Source organism: Ptychodera flava, assembly GCF_041260155.1.
Source record: "Ptychodera flava strain L36383 chromosome 23 unlocalized genomic scaffold, AS_Pfla_20210202 Scaffold_24__1_contigs__length_23054250_pilon, whole genome shotgun sequence".
Classification (NCBI taxonomy): Eukaryota; Metazoa; Hemichordata; class Enteropneusta; family Ptychoderidae; genus Ptychodera; species Ptychodera flava.
In genome coordinates this window covers 17,052,339-17,077,471 of record NW_027248278.1, presented here as the reverse complement: position 1 = coordinate 17,077,471, position 25,133 = coordinate 17,052,339, and the positions used below count along the sequence as shown (strand labels likewise).

The following is a 25,133-nucleotide window of genomic DNA, read 5'->3' as shown; positions in this document are numbered from 1 at the left end:
GTACATATCGCTACAGATAACGGCACGAACCTGGTTCAGCATACTAGTTTTTTCAAACAATGAGATATCCATTCTCGTAGCAGTTCGAAGTAAAATACTCTCAGACATGAGAAATATGTGCATTTTTTAGACTTCCAATACATTTGCTTTACGCTTGAAGTTTCAAGCTCGGACAGCGCACAGCGTATCAATGGCGCTTGGGTCAGAGGTCATCATCAAAGACGTAAATGTGTATTCACAGCCAGCTTGAATCATGCCATGGATCGCGGAAATCACTGATCATAAATCCAAATGTACATGTCTATTATGTAAACAGAACCGTAAAATATCAAATATATACCCTTTTGATATGGAGAAACATCTTTTTGTTTCACTGACGATCAAGTTAAATGCTCAAATATCGCGACAAGACTTAGCGTACATTTGCACGTTGTGAATGCGGAACTAGGCCGACTCGGCGGACGAGCGAGTCCCTTCTCTGAAAGTCCGATACGACGTCACGTCACAATACACCACAGTCTGTGATACACTGAAAATTGTCGCGAATTTATATTTAAGGAAGCCAATTCACACAAGTTTCTAACGCCAGTAAGGTATTTTCTTGTTGGCAGCAATACACCACGAACATTTTCGCTATTCAGGTGTGCCTTACTCGCCTACGTTCTAAAAAATGCCATGCGTATGCATGCCACTACCTTCCTTTCCAATTCACGGTCGACTTTCCTACATTGATCATAATCTTTTTTCCATTTCATAGCTTTACTTGCGCTTATAATGTGTGTTTGGGGTGGTTTAACTCCCCCGTATTGGTGGAGCAGCAAAAGTCAGAAAGGAAAGTTTGCCGTTTCTGCTTAGTTTCACCGTCACTACGATCCTTCAGTGTTGACGATGACATGGCTGTCACTGCACGGAGTTATCACACATTGCGCGTAGTCAAACCCAAAACTTCGCAACATTTTAGTCAACTGGTCATGATATACATGCGGTACTATTGATTTGTGAGTTATTTTGGTACAATTTATTCATACTGTATGTGTTACAAATAGGATCTCCTGACGCATGGGGATGTAGAGAGATAAAGCATTACGTCTCAAGTTGAATGCAGGACATGTGCGCGCGGACAAAGTGATGACGTCATCATAGTGCAATTTTCGATTCGCAAGTTTGGCTAACTTTTGCCAAAATCTTCTCGCCAAACGCTACTTTTTTTCTCGCATTTGCGATTTGGCGAGCGGGCAGCGGAAACACTGGCACTGTGCATGTAGTTTAGGGACTGGTCAGTTTCTTCAGCCTGGGGGGGGGGGCGGTGGATTCAGGGGGGGGTCACCCTGTTTTTGACTTTGGTGATAGGGGGGGTCACCATGTTTTTGAAATGCCCAATAGGGGGGGTCATTGTGTTTTTGAATTTTGAAACAGGCTCATCATTGCCTAAATGCTAGTGTCAGCCACAAATTTCATCATTCAGTTGTATTTTTCGGCGCGCCCTTCGGGCGCGTAACTTTAATAATCAGTCATATTTTTCAGCACGCCCAACTTTAACATATCAAGCATACATACATCAGAGATATCTGTATGTTCAATATTTTTCAGCGTGCTCTTCAAGCTCATTACTTTAATATATCAGACATTTTTCAGCATGCCCTTCAGGTGCATAACTTTAATATACAAGGCATATATATCAGAGATATCAGGATGTTTCATATTTTTCGGCGCGCCCTTCGGGCGCAATACTTTAAAAAATCAGAGATATCTTGATGTTTGCTAAGTGAAAGTGTACCATTATGAAATCTGCATTTCATATGAAAAGGATGACAAATTCGATACTTTTCTGTTCTCTCTATGAGAATTCAGTATGAGAAAGCAACATGCACAAATATTTCACAATATATATTTGATACAGTGACTTATTTTAGAGATAGAAAAATGACAAGATATCTTTCCTTCTCATTGATGCAATTATTTTCCTTTGTGTCACAGGTTTTCTGTAGAAAGATGCTTTTTTATGAACAAAATAACAGTTAAAAAAGGCAGTTTTTGTCATTATTAGCTGTGCTTTTATGGTTTCAATGTTACAAGAGAAGGTCCTCTCAGACACTGTACACATCAGATTTGGCTAAAAAAGCTCTCTATGGCTCCTCAGGAGATTTAATTGGATGGTTGGCAAGTCTTAACACCCATCAAAGTTTTTGATTCACTGCTTTTTCCTCTTTGATATTAATGATTGTCATCCATTTCTGTACAACAGTTCAGGACATCTGGTTAAGCATAGAAAGTGTGAAATACATTCACAGCTCATTCAAATACAGCTCATTCAAAATGTACTGTATTCAAACTTTAAGATTGACACTTTGAAATTCCTATCTTACAACTGACATGTCAACAATTTCATTAAAACATAGAATGACTATTTAAAATATGAATATATGTAAAATGTAAAATATAATATATATACGTATATATATATATATATATATATATATATATATATATATATATATATATATATATATATAATTTATGTCCACCTTTTGTTTTACCTATGTCGCGCGCCGGGGGGGGGGGTCACCCTGTTTTTGAAATTTGGAATAGGGGGGGCACCCTGTTTTCAAAATTTGGAATAGGGGGGGTCAGCCACTTTTTGACGTCGGCAAAAAATAATCCACCGGCCCCCCCCCAGGCCGAAGAAACTGACCAGTCCCTTATGTCATATTTCTATGAGTTTTGTCAATCTGCCCTTTAAACATCTACAACTGTCAAATAATACATGTACATGTACAAAGGTCGACAATTGTGTACTTAAACACATAAACTTTTCAAAGAAACACGACATCATGATCAAGGTCCAATGTCAAGTTGTCAACCCTCCCTATAACAATCCTGCTGTTTACAATGGTTTCAGTACAACTCCATTACCGTATGTAGATGACTTTTGTCCAGGTGCACTTTCTATTTCACATTCAAGGGGATGAGGAAAGGTCAGCTTGACCTTGTGTACGTACATGTGCACTGTCAATTCAACATTGTTGTAGAGCAGACAGGGTCACTGTGAGGTCACTGACTCACATTGGTTCCACTAACATTCTAATTCTTTTCAAATACATTTCTTGCAGGTCTAGATTTTAAGTACAGAACAGTCATTTTAGAAAATACAAATATTCGACTTCAAGTCTGGTAAGTTCATGATTTTGTTTCCATGGCAACTAATGGGATGCGTTGGAGGGGAGGCATTTAGTTATAATTGTTGTCTTGAAAAAATGAACACTGATAATTAACTCTTTTCTGTTGAATTTGAAGTTCAAGTTTCAAATGGTGATTTGGTTCATCAAATAAACTTTCTCTTTCTTGTAACAAGTTGAAGAGAAGAACTTTGACACCTTTGGAAAGCTAAAATATTACAAGAATTTAAACTTTTAACGGTGTTTTTATGAAACAGGGACACAGCTGGCCAGGAGAGGTTCCGTACACTAACCACTGCCTACTACAGAGGAGCCACAGTGAGTTTTTTGCTGAATCTTAAACTTCCACTACTTTTTAAATGCACTCTTACTGATATACATGTATTGATCCACCTATCATTGCAGTATGTTTGGAGAAGCCACCCTTATTCTGCCAAGTAAATTTTTCACCAACAGTTCAAGTTAGTTAAAACTACCGTAGTGAAGCAAAACATATATACTGCATTTCAACAAAAAATTGAACATTTGAAGGCCATGAAAAAAAGATAAATGATTTTCACAGTAAGGCTACTTTACCAGACAAAGCCATGTGAGTGAAAATACTTTAGATTTTGGCTCAATACTGCTTTTTGCTGATTTGGTAGATATAAAAGTAATACTGTCTGGCAGGTTAAAGGTTCAAATGTCATTTAACCACCTGAGTATCAAAATAGATCTGAGTAGTAACTTGTAGCATGTCAATGCTATTGTGTTCAAAATGACATCATTGTAACATGTTTGCCATTGTGGGGGAATTCTATACTTCAGATAAATATAGAGATATACTTAATGTATACTTATGCTGTGCTTTGTTTTGACACGTTATCTGAAAGGACATCTAATCACTATGAAGTACATGTTTACTGTATCATTGTAAATTCTTCAAGGACAATTTGCCAAAAGTTGACTTTGATAAATCCTAAGGTTTTTACAACATTTCAAATCATCAAAACATAGAAAAATAAAATGAAAGTGATCTGTTTGCCATTCAGTTATAATGGAGGAATGTTACTATCATGTAAATGCAGACAGGTTTGAAATATTCTTTTACAGCATGATTTTTACTTATTATCAAAAAGACACAAAACATTATGAGGTACTATTGCAAATTCACTAGGGAGAATTTGCCAAAATATAGTAAATCAAAGTTTTTACAACTCATTAAAAAGAACATGAAAACGTGTTTTGAGCCTCAAGGTAGCACACATCTTTAAACTGACAGACTTAGAATCTCACTTAAACTGGCCATTAGGAAAAACTTAAGTTATTCTTTCTCAAAATAAAGAATAAAGGTCAAGGGGTCACCACGCAAAATTTCATACTGGGTAAAAAATTTACTGGGTATACTTGAAATTCAAAATGACCACTATCTCTTTGTTCACTCCATGGGCAAAAAATAAATTATTTTTTGCACAAAAATAAGCCAGTGAAAAAAAATTAATTTACTCCATGAGGTCAAAACAAGCTCCCACAAGTGGTCGACCAAAAATGTACTGTTAAAGTTTTTGGATTCTGAATATCCATCCTGACGGACAAAAAGAATGTAAAATGAAAAATGGAAAGTCACAACATTAAGATAAATCAACAGCCCCTTCAAGTAAATTAATGTCTGGCAATTGGTTTTATATTGCAGGGAATTCTACTTGTCTATGATATCACAAATTCAGAAACATTTCTCCATCTCACTGGATGGCTAGAAAACATCAAACAGGTAAGTAGTTTAGGAATATCTAGAACAAAGGAATCGAGGATATCTAGAAACTTCAGGATGTACCATGTGTGAGAAGTATGGGGGTTTTGGCAATGAATACAGGTCCTGTAGTGAATTTTTGTGAGTTGAACTTAATAACCTTTCACCTTATCTCTCAGTTCAAAGGTCATAGGTTCACCCACTTCACTTAAGCATTCACCAGACACTGACTCAAAAAATCTTAAAACCATTCTCTTTCAAAATCAAGAATAAAGATCAGTGGTATCCATGTAAATTTTAGTGCAAGAGAAACCAAATTACCTAAAATCTACTAACATTTAAAATTCAAAATGGCTGCTGTCCCAGTTTTCACTATAAACGAGAAAATAAAATATTCAGTTTTCACAAAAATTAAACATTGAAAACGTCCTTTATTCTACAGGCTTCAAAAAGAGTCAACACAATCTGTAAAGCACACAGGCAAATAATTTCAATTTGAATATTCACTCCTGCCTTAACTCAAACAACGAACGAACCTTAAGCTTTTTAAGTCTCTTTCTTAAAATTTTTGTTCTGTCCTTCATGTTTCCTCATACTTGGATCCTTACGCAAAATAGAAGTGATGGGGTTGTTGCAAAATTCAATGGTGAATGTGTTAAAGCCGTTGTATCACCAGACTTAGATATACCCATTGTTTTCAATGGGATATGAATTTATGTACCGGGTACATGTATATACAGGTAACAGTTGGAAGTTACACCCATGCAAATGTACAATAGAATGGTGTTTGGTTGACAATAGTATGGCCATGGTTTTGAGGCACATGACAGAGCAGTCTTGTGTGCAATGTTCTATTAGACACTCTGTTCAATTCACATTTGCAACAATAGAATTATGGTCTCATTTCAAAGTAAAACAATGGTATTCGGTAAATAAACCTCAGCACCTCATTGATAGAGGGACAGTGATTCGTGAATAAACATAGGGTAGTGACAATACCTGTATCATCTATGGGGTGAGAACACCGCCAAAATTATCTTTAAAACTTTATTTAAAATTATCTCATTATTATTCCATTGTTTGGTGATTATTATTATTCCATTGTTTGGCGATTTAATGATAATAATGTCAGTATTTGGCCATTATTTTGCAATTATTTGATCATTATATGGATATTATTTTGACATGATTATGAACTTATTTGGTAATTCGGTTGTTTTGACATTATTCAGCATTGATGTCATCATTATTATGCCATTATTTGGTGATTTGGTCATTTTTATGTCATTATTTGGTCTTTCTTATGCGATTATTTGGTCATGATTACAATATTATCTTGATATTATCTTTATATTATCTTGACATTATTATGTTAATTGGGTTCTTTTGCCATTATTCGGCATTGATGTCTCGATTTAGAACTTATTTCATCATTATTATGCCATTATTTGGTGATTTGGTCATTTTAATGTCATTATTTGGTCTTTCTTATGCGATTATTTGGTCATGATTATGACATTGTCTTGATATTATCTTGATATTATCTTGACATTATTATGTTAATTCTGTTCTTTTGCCATTATTCGGCATTGATGTCTTGATTTAGAACTTATCTTATCATTATTATTCCATTATTTGGTGATTTGGTCATTTTTATGTCATTATTTGGTCTTTCTTATGCGATTATTTGGTCATGATTATGACATTGTCTTGATATTATCTTGATATTATCTTGACATTATTGTGTTAACCTGTTCTTTTGCCATTATTCGGCATTGATGTCTTGATTTAGAACTTATCTTATCATTATTATTCCATTATTTGGTGATTGGTCATTTTTATGTCATTATTTGGTCTTTCTTATGCAATATTTGGTCATAATTATGACATTGTCTTGACATTCTCTTGATATTTTCTTGACATTATTATGTTAATTCGGTTCTTTTGCCATTTTCTTGACATTCTTTTGCCATTATTCGGCATTGATGTCTCGATTTAGAACTTATTTCATCATTATTATGCCATTATTGGTGATTTGGTCATTTTTATGTCATTATTTGGTCTTTCTTATGTGATTATTTGGTCATGATTATGACATTGTCTTGATATTATCTTGATATTATCTTGACATTATTATGTTAATTCGGTTCTTTTGCCATTATTCGGCATTGATGTCTCGATTTAGAACTTATTTCATCATATTATGCCATTATTTGGTGATTTGGTCATTTTTATGTCATTATTTGGTCTTTCTTATGCGATTATTTGGTCATGATTATGACATTATCTTGATATTATCTTGATATTATCTTGACATTATTATGTTAATTCGGTTCTTTTGCCATTATTCGGCATTGATGTCTTGATTTAGAACTTATCTTATCATTATTTATTCCATTATTTGGTGATTTGGTCACTTTTATGTCATTATTTGGTCTTTCTTATGCGATTATTGGTCATGATTACGACATTGTCTTGATATTATCTTGACATTATTATGTTTATTCGGTTCTTTTGCCATTATTCGGCATTGATGTCTTGATTTAGAACTTATCTTATCATTATTATTCCATTATTTGGTGATTTGGTCATTTTTATGTCATTATTTGGTCTTTCTTATGCAATTATTTGGTCATGATTATGACATTGTCTTGACATTCTCTTGATATTATCTTGACATTATTGTGTTAATTCTGTTCTTTTTGCCATTATTCGGCATTGATGTCTTGATTTAGAACTTATCTTATCATTATTATTCCATTATTGGTGATTTGGTCATTTTTATGTCATTATTTGGTCTTTCTTATGCGATTATTTGGTCATGATTATGACATTGTCTTGACATTCTCTTGATATTATCTTGACATTATTGTGTTAACCTGTTCTTTTGCCATTATTCGGCATTGATGTCTTGATTTAGAACTTATCTTATCATTATTATTCCATTATTTGGTGATTTGGTCATTTTTATGTCATTATTTGGTCTTTCTTATGCAATTATTTGGTCATAATTATGACATTGTCTTGACATTCTCTTGATATTTTCTTGACATTATTATGTTAATTCGGTTCTTTTGCCATTTTCTTGACATTCGGCATTGATGTCTTGATTTGGAACTTATTTCATCATTATTATTCCATTATTTGGTCATTTGGTCATTTTTATGTCATTATTTGGTCTTTATTATGCGATTATCTGGTCATTACGAAATTATTACATTATTATGAAATTATTTGGTTAATTCTATTGTTTTGCCATAATTCAGCATTGATGTCTTGATACGAAACTAGTCTCATCATTATTAAGCCATTATTAAGGTGATTTGGTCACGTTTATGTCACAGTCATGATTACTACATTTCCTCGACATTATTTGACTATATTCTATGAACTCAGTTTTTACCCTGCTTCTGCATGATTTGAACCGTACCCATAAATCATTGCACAATTGGCGACTGCATGCGAAAGATCTAAGAGCGGGCAAAGAGCGAGGCGGTAAATCATGTCTGGCAATCGTGCAGCTTCTGTTGAAGACAGTGATACTGATAGACTCACAGAAGCAGTGCGAGCATGCAAGGATGCTATAAACAATGCTGCGTCGCTACTCCAGAATATAACGCATCGTGATCATAGCAACGATGTGCACGCCGCTGATCGACCCTCACAATCGAGGGGGCCGGGACACGGCAGAATGTCAAGTACAGACATAGTCCGTGAATTTAGGGACAACTTTGCTAGGGGTGCTACCACGTGCACTGGTCGTCGACGAAGCCAGCGGGTGAGATGGGCGAGGTCCCGAGAGCAGAGGGCAGACAATGTTACTGGTCGAAGCACAGGGATGACACCAACTTGGACACGTGCATTTGTCTGCCTCGATAGCATAGACTTTGAGTGGTGTCCCAGCCCGACGCAACGCGCAGACCTGGCCAAACTTGGTCTCGTTGAGAGAAGAGTGAAAATTCCAGTAGTTAGTACAGCTAGCGAGGTTCATGAGCAGCTGTTAGACGAATATCCAAAACTCAGTGAGGGAGGTGGGTACGAAATATGTCGCGCATACCCTGGAAGCAGGCGTTTGAATGCAATCAGCTGCCCAAACGAGGGATATTCTCAGAGATATTTAAGCATTGAGGCTGGACAGGCTAAGCTGTATATCAGGCCATTACAAAATAACCTGGAGCGAACACCAGATGTAACAGTTACAGCCCCTCAGATATGGCTGGCACAATCACGGTGAGTATTTTATGTATCGACCTTGAAATTGTCTAATGGATGCCGACCAAGATGCATGATGCCCCACACTGTGTTATCTCCATGTGGTGGTTACAAGCACAGGCTCTTGACTCAATGCAGGCGAACCGCTAGCCGTCACTGATACAATAAAAATCAATGTATCAGTGACGGCTAGCGGTTCGCCTGCATTGAGTCAAGAACCTGTGGTTACAAGCTCCAGTGCTGTAGGTCGGGGTTTTGCCTGGGTACGGGGGTTGAAATGCAAAACCAGAGCCGTCCGACAATGGAGGTACCAGAAGATGTCCGACCCGCATACTCGGGCAAAACCTTGAGCAACAGTAGTGTAGCTAGGTGATGAGCTAGGTGGTATTCATTCAGTACCCAAGAAACATACCACCATGGTCGTTTGTTGCTGCGAATCCGTAGCCTCTGCCACTCGGGTAGGTTGGTCATTGGAGTGGCCCCACTCCCAGCAGAACACGTCAAGGAGTGGCAGGGCTCGTGTTCGCAGCAAGGTCGTTTGTTGAACAGTGTTTTCTCTGCATGTTCATTGAAAGGAGCACTTTGTGCCCCATTTATTAAAATTAGGGAGCAGTCTTGACATTTTAGGGGGTAGCCACTTTTCATGTTGATTTTGCCTTCCAAAGAAGCGCTTCCTGATATCATTACCATTGTCACCCAATGCCAGTTCAGTGTCGTCTATGCCCGGGCGTCTATGCCGCATGTAGACCCGTACTAACATCGACATCTGAGCCGAGCACCTCAAAGCTTGGCTCAAGGCTGCTCTCCATCTTCCATCGATTTCGTCACCCACAAATTTTCCTGACTCAGAATTTGACATATTTGTTCCCTTGGACACGATTGGTCTGAATTAGGGGGTTTAAACCCATAAATATATACGCCTTTCCCTGAGCGCCGATCATGATTGCGATCCCAGATCGATTGTCAGTGCAGAGCACAGGTGCCTGGAGTTGCCAGTGTACATAGAGAGAAGGTATACTACACTGGCAAGTCCAGGCACCTGTGCTGCAGAGTACACGTGCCTGCACAAGTAAAGCTGGGATTTCCCAAAATTCCATCAGTGATACTAGTGCAGTGTTTCAAGTTCCGCTTTCAAACTTTACCGCTATCAAACATCAACATAAAAATTCCACTTGTACCCATGGAGACTGAACTGCAACTATGTCGTTTGCTGTTCTTTTCGAAGGGTATTGAGCACCACGTGATGAACGTCACCAAAGCTGAATGACAGGCGATATTTTGTCTTTTCCGAGGGAGTATTATGACTAGAAACAACATCAAATTCACAGTTATCTACACTATGCGTTTGGGTCACCCTCATATATCAGTATATGTGGACATCTTTGCTTGATGTGCGCGATTTCCGCACAGTCAGTAACTTTTTCAGGGCAGAGAGTGGCTGGAATGCGCAATTTGCGTAATTGTGCAGTTGAGAGAAAACCCTGGTTGAGTGGCACTACTGTTTGCAAACTTTAATTTCACCACATTGTGAATAACCATAACAATGTCACATGTCTTCTGCTCCACAACTCCTTGTTACTGAGAAGTAAGTACATGTACCACCGTCACTGCTATTGCCATATTTTTTGTAACAGATGCTGAACACTTACATTTCAGAACTGAATACCTCTTCTTGAAAACCAAATTCTAGACTGCTTCATGTTTTTAATCATTGCTAAAATGTGTGCCTTTATTTCATGTAATTTGTCATTCTTACTCATTGAATAATGAAGCCAAACTGCAGAAATTATCTACATTGTCAGTTACCACTTTCTGTTCACTTTGCTTTCGCCTTGGAGTGACAGTTTTTTTTGAAAATATGTATATTTGTGGCAATACAATGTTGTCAGTTTTTTCAAAAACATTTATTCTAAACCAAAAGAAAAGTCCTGAAAATTCAGTCTGCATGCTTCTGTCGTTTTTTACTATGAATTTCATGTATAAAAATATTGGTAAAAATATTGGTGAAAATATCAGTATTGGATATAGGAAGCAATTTTTGACATATTTGGCAACCAGTTTTTATTCTCAGAAATGAATTATCCAACATCATTGACACAGTTTTCAGGGTCTCCCTAGTATTCTCAACTTGACCATTATGACCTGTTAAACTGTGATGAAAATATAAATATTATAGACTAGTTAGGGCAACTTTTCTCATCTTTGCTTCAACAGTATATTTTCTGAAACAGATCAATATTATTTTTTCGTTAAAGTTTTAGACAATTTTAATGAAGTAAACTATTTTGCATATTGAATTGCATTGAAGTGTCTGTGCATGTTGTAAGAAATGTCTGTCAGGAGATTTTATTTATATTCGCATAATGATTGAATCTGTCAATAGAGACTTAGCCTACTGCCAATAAATAACAATTATACATAGGTTTCAAAGTGTTTGAAAGGGATTGTCCCATGGCTTTGCTAATATGCTACATGTATGTATACTACAAATCTTTGACATGTTAGTGGGAGCTCTAATGGACTTTTTTGCTGTAATTTTTACTGCTTCATGTGAAAGTTTGCTGGTAAGTTATTGAACAAGCTGTCCTAGTATTGCAGATACCACTTGAAAGTTTCATTTTGGATATCATATAAATTTAAACATTGTTATCGGTGTATACTTAACTGATATGTAATTACTTATATTTTATAGGCTATAAATAATGCTCCTAAGGAAGTTTGTGGGAAGTGTAAGGTTGAGATTCCATTTTCATTGCTAAGGAATCATATTGAAACATGTACAGGACTTGAGATTGAAGATATTGAAGACGATGATGAGGACACTGACAGGTGGGCATTTTTATTTTGACATTTCAAGATGTAGAAACGAAGATGTACATCTTCAAGTGTCAATACAAATTTGATGCATCTCTCATGACTTTAGACTTTCTATTATGACTTATATAAATCATTTGTTTCAAACATGACTTTGTATTTGTGAAGCACTATATATATAGCCTCTTGGAGGTGTTTAGGGGCTGGGGGAATTGCCTGTCAAAATGTTTGTCTTTATCCATTCAGTCGGTAAAACACTCACCCATGGTAGCTATCTACACCTGTTTGATGTTCAATGTCAGATATAATTTAAACTTAGGCCCAATCTATCATAAGTATGGCTCAACAGCCACAACCAATGTAAGTTTTACATTAACAGTGTGATGAATTACAACCATTGACATTTCAGAAACACAATTCCAGTTCAGATAAGTAGTCCTGAAAGAAGTACCGGTACAGCCAGAACGATGCAGACATCAAGTGTAGAGAGAGGTTTAGTTTATTATTATTATTATTATTATTATTATTATTATTATTGAAAATTGTGTAAAATGCACTACATGTACGTCTCAGTGCATTGTACATAGCTGGATAAAATAATTTAAAAAGTACAACCACACAAGAAAATTAAAACAGTAAATTACACATAAAACTGAGTAAAAAGATGTGTTTTCAAATTGCGCTTAAAACTATCTACACTTCTGGCAGTCTTAGTTTATTACTTTGCTTTTGGAGATAACTATTTGCTTGAAAAGATAACTCAAATACAATAAGAAAAAGAAGTAAATTCTTGTCACAGTTGCTTACAGCACTTCTTGCATTTTGCAAATACTTCAGTTTTCATGTTTACATGTGTATTATTTCTTATATTGAAGTTACTTGTGTTATCCATGGACTTAACAAAGCATTGTGTTGTCTCGTACATTGTAGCTTACATTCTCAATGTGCAGGAAGTCTCAATGTCAAGAAGTCGTATTACATGAATCACAACTTGAGAAATGTGATGGTTTATTGGAAGTACTGTGGCTTACAGTATATCTTAAACATGTGCACATGACTCTCCTCCAGTCACTCACTTAGAATGAGGAGTAAATCTACTTTTTGGCACATACTTGTATCAGAAATTATTTGAAAAGCTGATGGTCAAAAATGGACATATGAGTTTGAGATGGTGTCACTGTCTCTAATCATGAAATGCAGACAGTGGAAATTCTTTTATGCTCACCTTTTTCCCAACATCATGTAATCTAAAATATTATCTTTAAGTATGGTAAAAGTATTCAGATCACCTTAAAGCATGTTACCCTGTCTTATCCAAAATGACAAAAATGGTTTTTACAGTGCAAACTGACTATAAATGTGGTCTTCTTTGCCGTGAGGGAAAGTAAACAAAAGGTGTACATAAATAGTAATGACCCTTTCAATTAACCCTTTTCCTGCCAGACAGTATCACTTCCCATCAGCCAAGTCAGTAAAAAGCGGTATTGAACCAAAACATGATGGATTTTCACCCACTTGGCTTGGTCTGTTATAGCATTTGTAGTCCATAAAAATCAATTTTACAGTATTTATGCTTTCAACAGCTTTCAAATGTTCAATATTATGTTAAAATACACCATATGGAATATGTTGTGTTTCATTAATTTTAACCGTGATGAGCTGCAACTCTGCAAAATTTGTCCAAACTCAAGGTACCACCAATTTCCTCAGATATTCATTGCAATCTGAAAATTGAATGATATAGTCATTAACTACGCCTCAACGTTTGCTTGTGGCAAGATAGGCAAAACAAAAACAGATTTTTGATTATTTTAAATTTCATGCCATTTTCAAAAGTTTGCCTGAATTTTTTTGCCAAAGTGGAATGAATCCATTTCCTGTCTTTCAGTGGGTTGCACCATGTTGTATTTGCATTCAAATGTGTACATGCACCATTTATGCTGGTTATCATGTAGTTGTATGGAGGCAACTATATTTGGGTGCAGCACCCATTTATTATTTTTCTATCTCAAACCTCCCCATGCATTCCCACTCAGTGGATAATTATACTTAAGTAAACATCTCTGGGTACGAACATTTCCTTGAACTACTTTTAATCTAAATAAAAATTATGAAAAATAATGTTGAAAGTTGCAGCTCACGTGCCTTTAATAATCCTTTATAGAAAGATATGTATCTATGATAATTCAACTCTTTATTTTCATGCTTTTTTAAAAATTCCAGAAATCAATCTGATCAAAGCCAAGACTTGATTTCTGCATGAAATTGCAACTCTGACAATAGAAGTACTAATACACTGTCAATGGCTCTTGACAGGTCAGTATTTTTTGTATCACCGATATATGTTATATAAATCAAAGTCAACTTTATCATTTCACCTGTTTGACCCCCTCGACAAAGTTGCATAATAAACTCTATGCATCCAGACCATTGCAAGATGGTGTCTGTACAATTCTGGCAAGCACCTGCAATGACCATAGGATGTACCTACCTAATCAAACAAGCCAGTGACAAGAGGGGCTGTTTCATCTACTGTTACATGTTTGAATTGTCTCTTCATCTCCAGGACAACTCCATCTTAGTACAGCTATCATATCACTGTTTGTTTATTGTTACTGTTTAACAGCCAAAGGGTGTTGCATTTAATTTTGTAATGATAACTTCAATAGATATAATTTTTTTTTTGGGGGGGCAGTTTCATACATTCTCTATACAAATGTGTCAGGAGTATGTCTTTCCTTGATGGGTTTGGTTGTGGCAACCATGCTCGTATATGTGTGTCTGTCTGTCTGTGTGTGTCTGTGTGTGTGAATGGTGTAGAATATGGCATTGCCACACTTATTACATATGATAGCAATGTATTTGATAGTGCAACTGTCCAGAAGTACTCGTAAATCAAAATTAAGATTTTGGTACCTTCACTCATTGAACAGATTCATTACATGACATGTTTATAGACCCACACCTGTCATTATGTATGTGCATTGACTATTAATGTAGCAAATGCATTAATCATATGCCGTTGTACTCCACTCTATGATGTGACTTTGATATACTTCCAATATGATAGGAGTTACCCAAAGCTGTTGGATAGTCCTGGTAGTGTTGATACTCAAGAAGAAAATGAAGAAGAAACACATTGACTGACAATGGTCCACTCTACCCAAGGTATTATAGTTGCACTCATGCTGCATACTTCTGTTGTGTTTTTGTTGCTCATTTTTGGACACCATGGCACAAAGAGCCAAAGGTATCCTAATCTATGTATATGTGTCCCTCGGTCTGCCTGTTGGTCGACAGATTTTTTTCCACTCATACCCTAAAGGGGAAGTTCACCAAGGATGATTATTACATGTTTGCTGGCTTTGTGGTCACTTACCCCGGAAAAGCTATTTTTGCCATATATAACTCACACGATTTTTTACAAAACCCATAAAAATACTACAGGAAGTTGCCATGTAATTTGAATCATGGGAAAAAGCGCCAGGCTTGGCGCTTGCATCATGTGATGTGGAAGGGACCATGTTCCCATGGGTATGGCATTGTCAACTCACCCATGCTCAAACCAGGCTGTGTGTAGTTACATAACTTTTGTTTATACTGAGTATCCTTGCATAAATAATGAATCACTTGTAAAATAAACTGTTCACTGTCAGATTTTGTGTTGCTGTTTACTAGTAAACCACCGAATCCACCGCAAGCTTCGGGAATACATGGTTATAGGAATATAGTCAGAACTATCAGTCCACTTCATTGTTACATGGCTGAGAAAGCTTGTGATAGATTCAGTGTTTAGTAGTAAACAGCAACATAAAATCTAACTGTGGACAGTTTATTATAATAAGTGATTCATTGTTTATGCAAAGTTACTGAGTATAAACAATAGTTATGTAACTACACACAGCCTGGTTTGAGCATGGGTGAGGTAACAATGTCATGACCATCAGAAGATGGTACCTTCCACATCACATGATGTAAGTACCAAGGTTGTTGCTTTTTTTCCCATGATTCAAATAACATGGCAACTTCCTGTACTATTTTTATCACCTTTGGAAAATATCATGTGAGTTATAAATGGTGAAAATAGCTTTTCCGGGGTAAATGACCACAAAGCTAGCACATATGTAAAAATTATCTTTGGTGAACTTCCCCCTTTGAGAACCATTACGTCCATGTCATGTAATTTGGTATTTAGCATTATTGTGATAAGGTATAGACCTCATTGTACCTTATTGGGGTAGCTTGTTAATTAATTGCTCATTTGCATACATAGTTAATTTCAATAATTAGGCTATTTTCATATGGCACAATATGTAGCTTTTCACTTGCACTATGAAGACCTTGTAAACTATGTGCGTACCTAAATCTATGCTACCTTATAATGCCACAGGAATGGTTTTTGGACCAAAAATGTTTACCATAATTTCGGTTGACCTCTGACCTACTTTTGCCTATCTCTTTGTGGATAACATGGTCATGTAGAGACATGGTATTTGGTGACATGTGACACCGTATGGGGCTTTCAACTTTAGGCCTACTTTGTTGATTGTTTGGGCTCCACCAATGGCTGCCTACAGCTTTAATTTTCTTATTGTTTTCTGCCATATATTTCTTTACAAATTTACACGGTTTCCCAATATTCCATTCAGTGTCAATTCCAATAAGTCTTCTGTTGTTAATTTACATAAACATAAAGATCTCATTTTCTTGGCTGCTGCAATGTCTTCCTAAGTCATGCCCCTCGGCTATGGTGTCCATATGTCTCACTTTGATTATTTATGCAAATCAATCTATTGTCTTTAAATTATTTAAATATTGCTTGATATCATTTTTTATAAACATATTTGAAACTTAGTCATTTTACAATATTTAAAATTGTTTTCTTTTGCCTTTTTTTGTAATTGTTGTAACAGCATTTTTATCATTTGTTGACATTTTATATGCAATTATTCGCTGTCAGTGAAAAGCCAACCAAGGCCTGTCAGTGTGTTGTTCATTAAGTCATCTCAATGATAGCATTTAGAATTCTTAAAGCATATCATATTCTTCATATTTTGCTCAACTGAATATCAAAGTGAAGGAACATAACATTCATATCAGTAATTTAGAAAACAAATGGTGAAAAGTACAGCTTACTGCTCTGTACATTTTAAAACAGAAGAAAAATAGACCACTATAAATTATCACATTGACATCATACTGTTATGCATTTGTATTTATGTAGATGTAGTCTGGAATATGCTGTCCAAGTACTAAATTACCATGTGGAACAAATGCATTCGGAGTACATCACAAGACGTGTTGACGACGACGATGATGATGACTGCTATCAACACCTGAACATTTTAAGGTCAAATTTTTGGCAAACAGCTGTGAGGACCATAAATCGGTCTGATTTCCATCCAAACAAACTAGTGAAAGTGACATTTATTGGTGAAAGTGCAGTTGATGATGGGGGACCCAGAAGAGAATTTTGCAGTCTATTAATGAATGCTGTAAAAACATGTGGTATTCTTGAAGGAAAGGAGAACAATCTCAGCTTTTCTCATGATCTGCGCTTCCTGGCTGAGAGAAGGTATTTCATCGCAGGCAAGATGGCTGCTATATCTATTTGCCATGGTGGTCCAGGCCTACAATGCTTGAGCCAAGCAACCTTCCAGTATATGGCAAGAAGCTGTGTGGTAGACAAGATAGACATTGATGAAATTCCTGACTATGACATACAGCTTCTAGCCAAACAGGTGAAATTTTAACTTTAATCTGCCATGTGTTTATTTGGTTACAATAAATATCTATTGTCTGTATGTCCATCTGTCTGCCCATCCTGCTGATGCCAAACTTGAGAAATGCTGCACTGATCATCCCCGTGTTTGGTGTGTAGATGTATCAGAGGTTGAAGATAAGCTTTTGTTTCAAAATGATCAGTCTACTTCAAAATTCATGCAAATAATGATCAGATTGCCTTTGTATTTATTTGTTGCTGTTTGTTGTTTGCCCATCTGTCTGTTCGTTTGGTGTCAATGGCCCATTCTGTTTCACCGATAGTTAAAATTTGTTTGTCCAAGCATCATAGAATTTGTTTAAAATTTGTTTGTCCAAGCATCATAGAATTTGACGCATGGCATTGTTATTAGAAAATATAATTTACTGCTCATTGGCATTGAAAATAAATTCAGGAATTTAGTTATATCTAATTTACTTCAATCTATAAGGTCATAGCTGAAGCATAACAGACCTTAATTGAAATTTAATTGATTTGTTCATACACACAAGTTGGTGGACAAAATGTTAATATTAGGGTGACCTTTGACCTCCTGTGCTCAGCGCTGTCTCTATAATACTAGTAAATGTAGTCCTTTGTACTGGTCAGTTAGGGAGCATACTGTGTTCAGCTACCATAGACTATAGTCAATAGATGCTCGTGGGAAGGGTATCCATCCAGCGTCACTATGTATGTATGTATGTATGTATGTTTGTGTGTTTGTTTGTGAGTGAGGATGTCCGTCGACTCAAGTTTTTTTAGAACGACAGTACTTACAGACTTGATATTTGTTGTGTAGATGCAAACTACAACCTATTTGGTTTTCATTTTCTGATATTGTTGATAATATGCATATTAGCTCAATAAACCTTTTTTTGATAAAAAATCTTCTCATAACCGCTGGTCAGACAGCTTTGTTATTTGTTATACAGGTCCCCAGAAAGGACCGAACTTATTTGTTCAAATTGTTATGAAATATGCAAATTTGTATTTTTAAGGCAATTATTGTCATTTTTGGTCAAAAACATTTTTTCCCAAAAGTTACTCATCTGATAACATTTGTTGTCAAACCGCTTGTACAAGTGACCACCTAGTGTCAGAGACTGATGGCAAAGACACTGTAGGCATAGATGGCAGTTTCCAATGCCATGGCAGTTTTCAATGCCTTCTATTTAAGAATGTCTATGTACATAAGGGTCTGTAAGTATGAGCCATACTGAAAAAAATTCTTCTGCTACAATAATGCAATGTATTGCGAAAGGACCTCTGCACTTATTATACATCTAGATATGCTATGTACATCCTCTAAACTGTCCATGTCTATAGTAACTTCAGCGAGGATTACCTTTACTAGATTGCAATATCCTTTCAATACAGATTCAGTCCAGTAATACTGATGAGGAACTCAGAACTGCTGTATCACGTATTGGAGCAGAAAGTGTTGCCAATATCACAGGTTGTACCGACCCCATCAATACGATCACATTAGATGTGAAGGATGCAATTATCCAAAATCTAACCACACATCACTGCGTATATAAAGCAATATCTGGGATAAACCAATTCTTAGATGGGTTGAATGTCTTGAATGTAAAGGATTTGGTGAGGAGAGAGCCTGGTATGTATACAGTCACTGCTAATTTTGCAAACAATTTTTTGAACAGGGACAAAACTAGACTGAAAGATCAGTCGCTAGAGGACACTCCCTACGCTCCTGGGGAGCGTAGAGAGCACTCTTGAGTGATAGATCTTCCAGTCTAGGACAAAACGTGTCGGAAAGAACTAATGCCATGTGTCAAGTGACCACTGTGTGGAAGGTGAAGGTAGCTTTTTGGTGCAATTAATATAATTTTAAGTTTTTAAAATCTTCTTGTACCATAGACTATCTTGATTGGAATGAAACTTGATATGTACATGTGAAATAATGAGCCCTTGACCTAAATAGCTCGTCGTACAAAATAGCGTTGTATTTATTGAAAATCCAAAAATGGCCAACTAATAGTTTTTTATGGCAAGAATTCAGTACTTTGTTGGTATTTTCCTTGTTTTAGGATCCATGGAACACTTTATGTGTTTCAGTAAGAAGTTTATATCCATCAGCTGATTACTTCAAATCTATGTCTGTGGAATATAGTCCAAGTGGGTCAAATAACAGATTGGAAGAAGAAAAAACAATCTACTGCTGGTTCGAATTCATTGATGAATGTGCTAAAGGTCAGTAAAAGAAAAGTTTAAACCAGAAAATGTGGTGCTTTACGTATGTCATGTGATGTTTGGCAGTCGTTTATACTGCTGTCATTGTCATAGGATATTGCATCAATTTCAGCTCCGCAGTCAGCAAAATGAAGCTTATCAAATAGGCTAATTTTCCAGCAGCATCTGGTGGCGTCTGTCAGTCCGTCATCGGTCAACAATTGCCTTCTCAAACTGCACCTCTGATTGCTTGGAAGTTGATATGCAGTTCACTTGGGGTGACCTCAGTTAGGTTTCTTCAAATTGTGGAGAAATGAGGGTATTTGTATTTTTAAGGCAATCTTTGTAATTTTGGTCAAAAAATCTTTAAAAATAATCAAAACTGCAGGTTAGATAGCTTTTACATTTGGGATATATGTGCAAAGGGATGACCCATTTCGTATTTATTCACATTGTGCTAAACTATGCAAATTTTTATTTTAAGGCAATTTTGTCATTTTAGCTACTATAGACTATAGTCTATAGAAGCTATTGGGATGGGTATCCGTCCGGCGTCCGGCGTCAGTCTGTATGTATGTATGTATGTATGTATGTATGTATGTCTGTATGTCTGTATGTCTGTATGTCTGTCTGTCTGTCTGTCTGTCTGTCTGTTTGTTTGTGAGGCGTCCGTCCACTCAAATATCTTGAGAACCTCTGTACTTACTGATTTAATATTGTTGTGTAGATGAAAAATATGATTTTGAGAAACTTAATTTTTTGATATTGTTGAAAATAGGCAAATTAATGCCAAAAAAGGTGTTTTTTGGTAAAAAATCTTCTTCTTCATAACTGCTGGTCAGACAGCTTTGTTATTTGGTATACAGGTCCCTAGGGGTAACCAAACTTAGATTTGTTCAAATTGTGATGAAATATGCAAATGTGTATTTTTAAGGAATTTTTTTGTCATTTTGGTCAAAATTTGACTTACATTGTATGTAATTCTTGTACTGTATAAACCCTATCAATTCACCCAGAAAAAATAATTAATATGATTTTAAATAATGGAATTAATTAGGAAATCATCAAAGCCAAATAATTTTAGTGTAGAATTATCAGAAAGTTCAACTTTTTTTGACAGTTCATAGTGAAATGCTTACCATCTTGGAGGATTAAAACATGTAAAGCCAACTTTCCTGAATCCCAACTTTGACATATTCTGAACAGTCATTATTGTGCCCTGTATGTTATCTAAAAGAAATTACTCAAACTAGTCAATAGAGTTAGAGATAGAGATAGAGAAAGTTCTAATTTCCATTTATGGTTGACTTGGTAAGGATAAAATAAAATTACTTTTTGAGGAAAAAAATAGAGTTGTCAATTAAAAGAGTGGTCAAAGTGATAGGGTTTTTATGGTAAAGCTGGGCTGTAAGATTCCTCATGTGCTATTTATAGCAATTATGCAATCTGTGTAAACAGTGCAATGAAAGTTACATGATTCCTTATAATGCTTTTGATGACCTTGAACTTCTTAAGTTTCAAACATTTGTCTCTTCAGTGTGCTTTCTCTGAGTATGTACAGTCTCAACTTATTCAACAGAACTCACTTACAATGTTAATCAAAGATATCCACCTTCTTCATCAGTACGTGTCACAAAAGGTTATTCTCTACATAACACAGCAGAGCTCTGTCAACTGTTGAGTTGCTTGTTCTTTCAAAACCGCTGGTCAGACAGCTTTAATATTTGGTTTACAAGTCCTAGGATGACCTAAGTGAGATAATTTCCTGCAGTCAGGAAATATTTAATTTTGTATCCATGTCTATAGTAGCTTGAGGGACTTTGGCCATTTTTGTACAAACCTTTTCTTTATCAAAATCACCTGTCTGACTGCTTTGAAATTTGGTATAGAGGTTCATAGGGTTAACCAAATTATGCTGAATTTCACAATTTTAAGGAAATTTTTAGCTCATATTTGGTATTTATATAAATACCAAAAAGAGCTTATATGATGAGTCGGTGGCGTCTGTATGTCTGTCTGTCTGTATGTATGTGTGTGGGTATGTATGTGCGGATGTATGTCCTTCACACACAAAGCCTCCCATACCGCCAAAGCTACCATCTCAGTATTTGGTGTACAGGTAGATGCAGGCGTTGAGATGTTACGTCGTTCAAATGAACATGTCAGTGTCAAAAATATACTGTTCATGATTTTTCCTGCGTGTTTTACGCACAAGTAGGGTAAATATGACCACCACTTGCCCTTTTGATAATCAGAGAGATCTTCACTATTTATTTGATGAGCGTAGGGTATATGTATGACAGTGGTGAAGAAATAACCAGTGCACAGCATTGCGTCTCTTACTTGCACAGTGAATCACATGATGTGGTCTCGCTTGCAGAGCAAAAGTTGGCGGGAAGATAATAGCTCTGAGTACAGGGATGATAAAGACTGGATCAAAGATTTTCGATAAGTGTAAACTTTAGTTTCAGACGCTGTTTGTTTTGTGTGAATAGCGTGACTAGTTCAACTTCGATCCATGGCGGAGGCCACACATGTGAATTTGTGTTAGCCCTGAACCTAACTTCTTGCCGGGCCAAACTACGTCGGCTCTAGGCCGACGCAGCGTGTCCACATTGGTTATTTTACGGGCCTACCACTGGTGTTACACCGACACAAAGTGGTCAATCTGAACGACACAAATATTATAATGATATCTGTCTCTCTCTGTGGCAGTCAGTTGATCAGTACATGTAATTTGTGTATGGGTATTTGTGTGATTGTTTGCTTTGAGCATGAATGTGTCTTATCTTGTTCCACCAATACCTTGAGAACCAATCTCTGTATGCAAACTTAATGACCCCTACTTGACCTGGTATTTTTGTTGTTTTGAATATGCCAGTTTGACATAAAATACAGCAAGTCTGTCATGCTATTCAACTGGCCTACTGCGCTTTGTTAAACACATGAGAAAAATACAAGGACGCAAGGTCATGCAATAGCATGAAAGTGATGAATTGGCATTTAGTTTGGTGGACAGATTGGGATGAGTAATTTGTCATGATTAGTTTAAGGTATGCATATTAAGTACATAATATGAAGAAAACTTAGCAAATTTGTGTATTTCATTAACTGCAGAAAAGGGTCTTGCAAGTCATATACAAAATTTAATTGTAATTTATGTTGACTCTGAAATTTGTGCTTATTTATGTCTTGCAGGGAACCAGACAGCAAAACTGAATAATAGGAATAATGAAACCATTGAAGTGGTCATCACACTGGGTGACATTCTGTCATTCTTCACTGGCACATATACTATCCCCCCACTAGGTTTTAAAGAAAGGCCATCCATAGAATTTACCACACGCTCTACTGTTCCGAATTCCAATACCTGTGCCAATACTCTGCGATTGCCAAGACATTTCAATTGTGTAGAAGAATTCACTGACAGAATGACATTTGCTCTAGCAAATAGTCGTGATTTTGGTAATGTCTAGTTAAAACAGTGTACCAGTGAAACATGAAGGACAGAAAGATTTAGGAAACAGTGTAGTGACATTTAGGTACAATATATGAAATCTTGTCACACGTCAGGCCCATCCATCCAACAGGGACAAGTATTGCTGTGCATTTCAAGCAATACATTACCCGCTCTTCAAGAGGAGAGTTGGTTATGACTTGTATACTACTGCCATACTGGTCTCAGATTGGTGAACGGGGCCAGGCTGTGTGATGAGTGAGATAATAATCTCCGGGGGGAAGGGGTGGCTATGCCCATTTGTGTTATAACACATAATTGACCGAAGGGGTTCATCATCTATCATCTATTATCATGGATGAGTACCAGTTTTCACTACCAAAGTAATAAGTTTTTTCATGAAACTCAACCTCAGTATATTCTCTGTGTTGGTTGAATGTGTTGTATTTGCACTTTAGTTACAATGTAACTGATGTGGACAAAAGATATGTTGAGTGTTTTGCTGTATACAACTATTTTAAACTCTGAATTTCAAAATGGGATTCTCTGATCGTGTAAAGTGTTGAATTGATATAGACGAATTGTACAAAATGGTACAAAATTTCTCTTTTATATTCCACCAAATGTGTTTTCTATTCTATCTGCATTGTAATTTTCTCTTGTATGACCCCCAATAGACATCGTCCAGTACGGTTACTGATGGTTTGGTTCTAATCAGTCATCTGTTTTCAGGCATAATCATTGATAATTTTTTCAAATTTGAAATATGGACAGTGTATAATGTGTTACTCAAAACACATGTGCAATTATTTTGCAATCCCATCCAAAATGGTTTACTGATGGTCAGTTTGTTTGCACTATATCAGGTCCAGAGCTAGACTGAAAGATCTATCACTTAAGGGGGCACTGCACCCCGCTCCACTCCCCCAGCAACCCCCTTAAGTGACGAATCTTTCAGTCTAAATTCAGAGCCATTACTTGCAGATGTCCAAACTGGTATCTTTCTTACTTATTTCCTAGGTTTCATACTTTTACTGAAAGTTTATAGTCTGTAACTGATTTTCAAGAAATGACAGGTTATTGTACATTGAGTGTTGTACTTCATATACTTCAGTTTATTACTTTCTTAAACTTAAACTTTTAGTCAGTCTGGAACTGACTTTGTTGAAGAAAATACAGGTTATTGTAATGAATGTTTTACTTCATCGAACTTCACTCACATTTATATTGTTCGATTTTGTTGCTGTTGGTGTTATTTACATAAATAAAATAGCATTTTGAGCCAAAAGAGTATATGGTGTCAGCTGTAATCTGTTAACAGACATAGCTGCCAGTTTGTCAAAAAATTCCAATTCAAAACTTACATCTCTATATATACCCTGAAAGTGTATGACATATATTAGACAGTGCAACTGTCTCAACCAATAACAAGGGCAAGTCAATGAATCTTTTATGTGCTACATTTTTGCTCACGTGTGTGCATATGTCGCAGCGATGTCTGTCTGTGTGTCTGTCTGTCTGCCACGGTCTGTTTGTCTGATATCTCAAAAGTGGCTGATCAGATCAGAATCAAATCTGGTACATAGATTCAATAAGCAAATGGCAAGAACTGATTAGTTTTTGGTGGGTGTGGCTTGCTTACTTTTTGCTCATTTGCATAATTAATGATTTTAGAAAAAACTGATATACATTAAAAACGACTTCACACAATTTGATGAGATTTGCTACAAATGTTGATCACACCAAGATATATCAGCAGCGGGAACCATTAAGGGGTGACATGAAAGATAG

General features: G+C 36.2%; 2 protein-coding genes and 1 long non-coding RNA gene across 4 annotated transcripts in view; all 3 read left to right on the top strand.

Annotated features, from left to right (window-relative positions):
• The window catches only part of LOC139125057 (ras-related protein Rab-13-like), a 50,577-nt gene that overhangs the window by 4,713 nt on the left and 20,731 nt on the right, over nucleotides 1–25,133 (top strand). Inside the window, exons 2-4 of the mRNA XM_070691169.1 lie at nucleotides 3,111–3,171; nucleotides 3,434–3,494; nucleotides 4,849–4,926. Coding sequence (XP_070547270.1) covers nucleotides 3,111–3,171; nucleotides 3,434–3,494; nucleotides 4,849–4,926 — 200 coding nt within the window. The remainder of the gene's footprint in view (nucleotides 1–3,110; nucleotides 3,172–3,433; nucleotides 3,495–4,848; nucleotides 4,927–25,133) is intronic.
• On the top strand, nucleotides 8,401–11,946 carry LOC139125056 (uncharacterized). 2 transcript variants are annotated; one of them, XM_070691168.1, is made up of 2 exons: nucleotides 8,401–9,135; nucleotides 11,810–11,946. In XM_070691168.1, the coding sequence occupies exons 1-2, from the start codon at nucleotides 8,408–8,410 to the stop codon at nucleotides 11,814–11,816; spliced, it is 735 nt and encodes a 244-aa protein (XP_070547269.1). In that variant the 5' UTR covers nucleotides 8,401–8,407; the 3' UTR covers nucleotides 11,817–11,946. The 2 variants fall into 2 exon arrangements, 1 of the variants encoding a protein (XP_070547269.1); XR_011550137.1 differs by lacking the exon at nucleotides 8,401–9,135 and adding an exon at nucleotides 11,116–11,681 and having other exon boundaries at nucleotides 11,810–11,945.
• On the top strand, nucleotides 17,244–24,630 carry LOC139124940 (uncharacterized). Its single transcript, XR_011550100.1, has 4 exons — nucleotides 17,244–17,672; nucleotides 19,070–19,310; nucleotides 19,744–19,906; nucleotides 23,084–24,630. It is a non-coding gene; the product is annotated as an uncharacterized lncRNA (long non-coding RNA).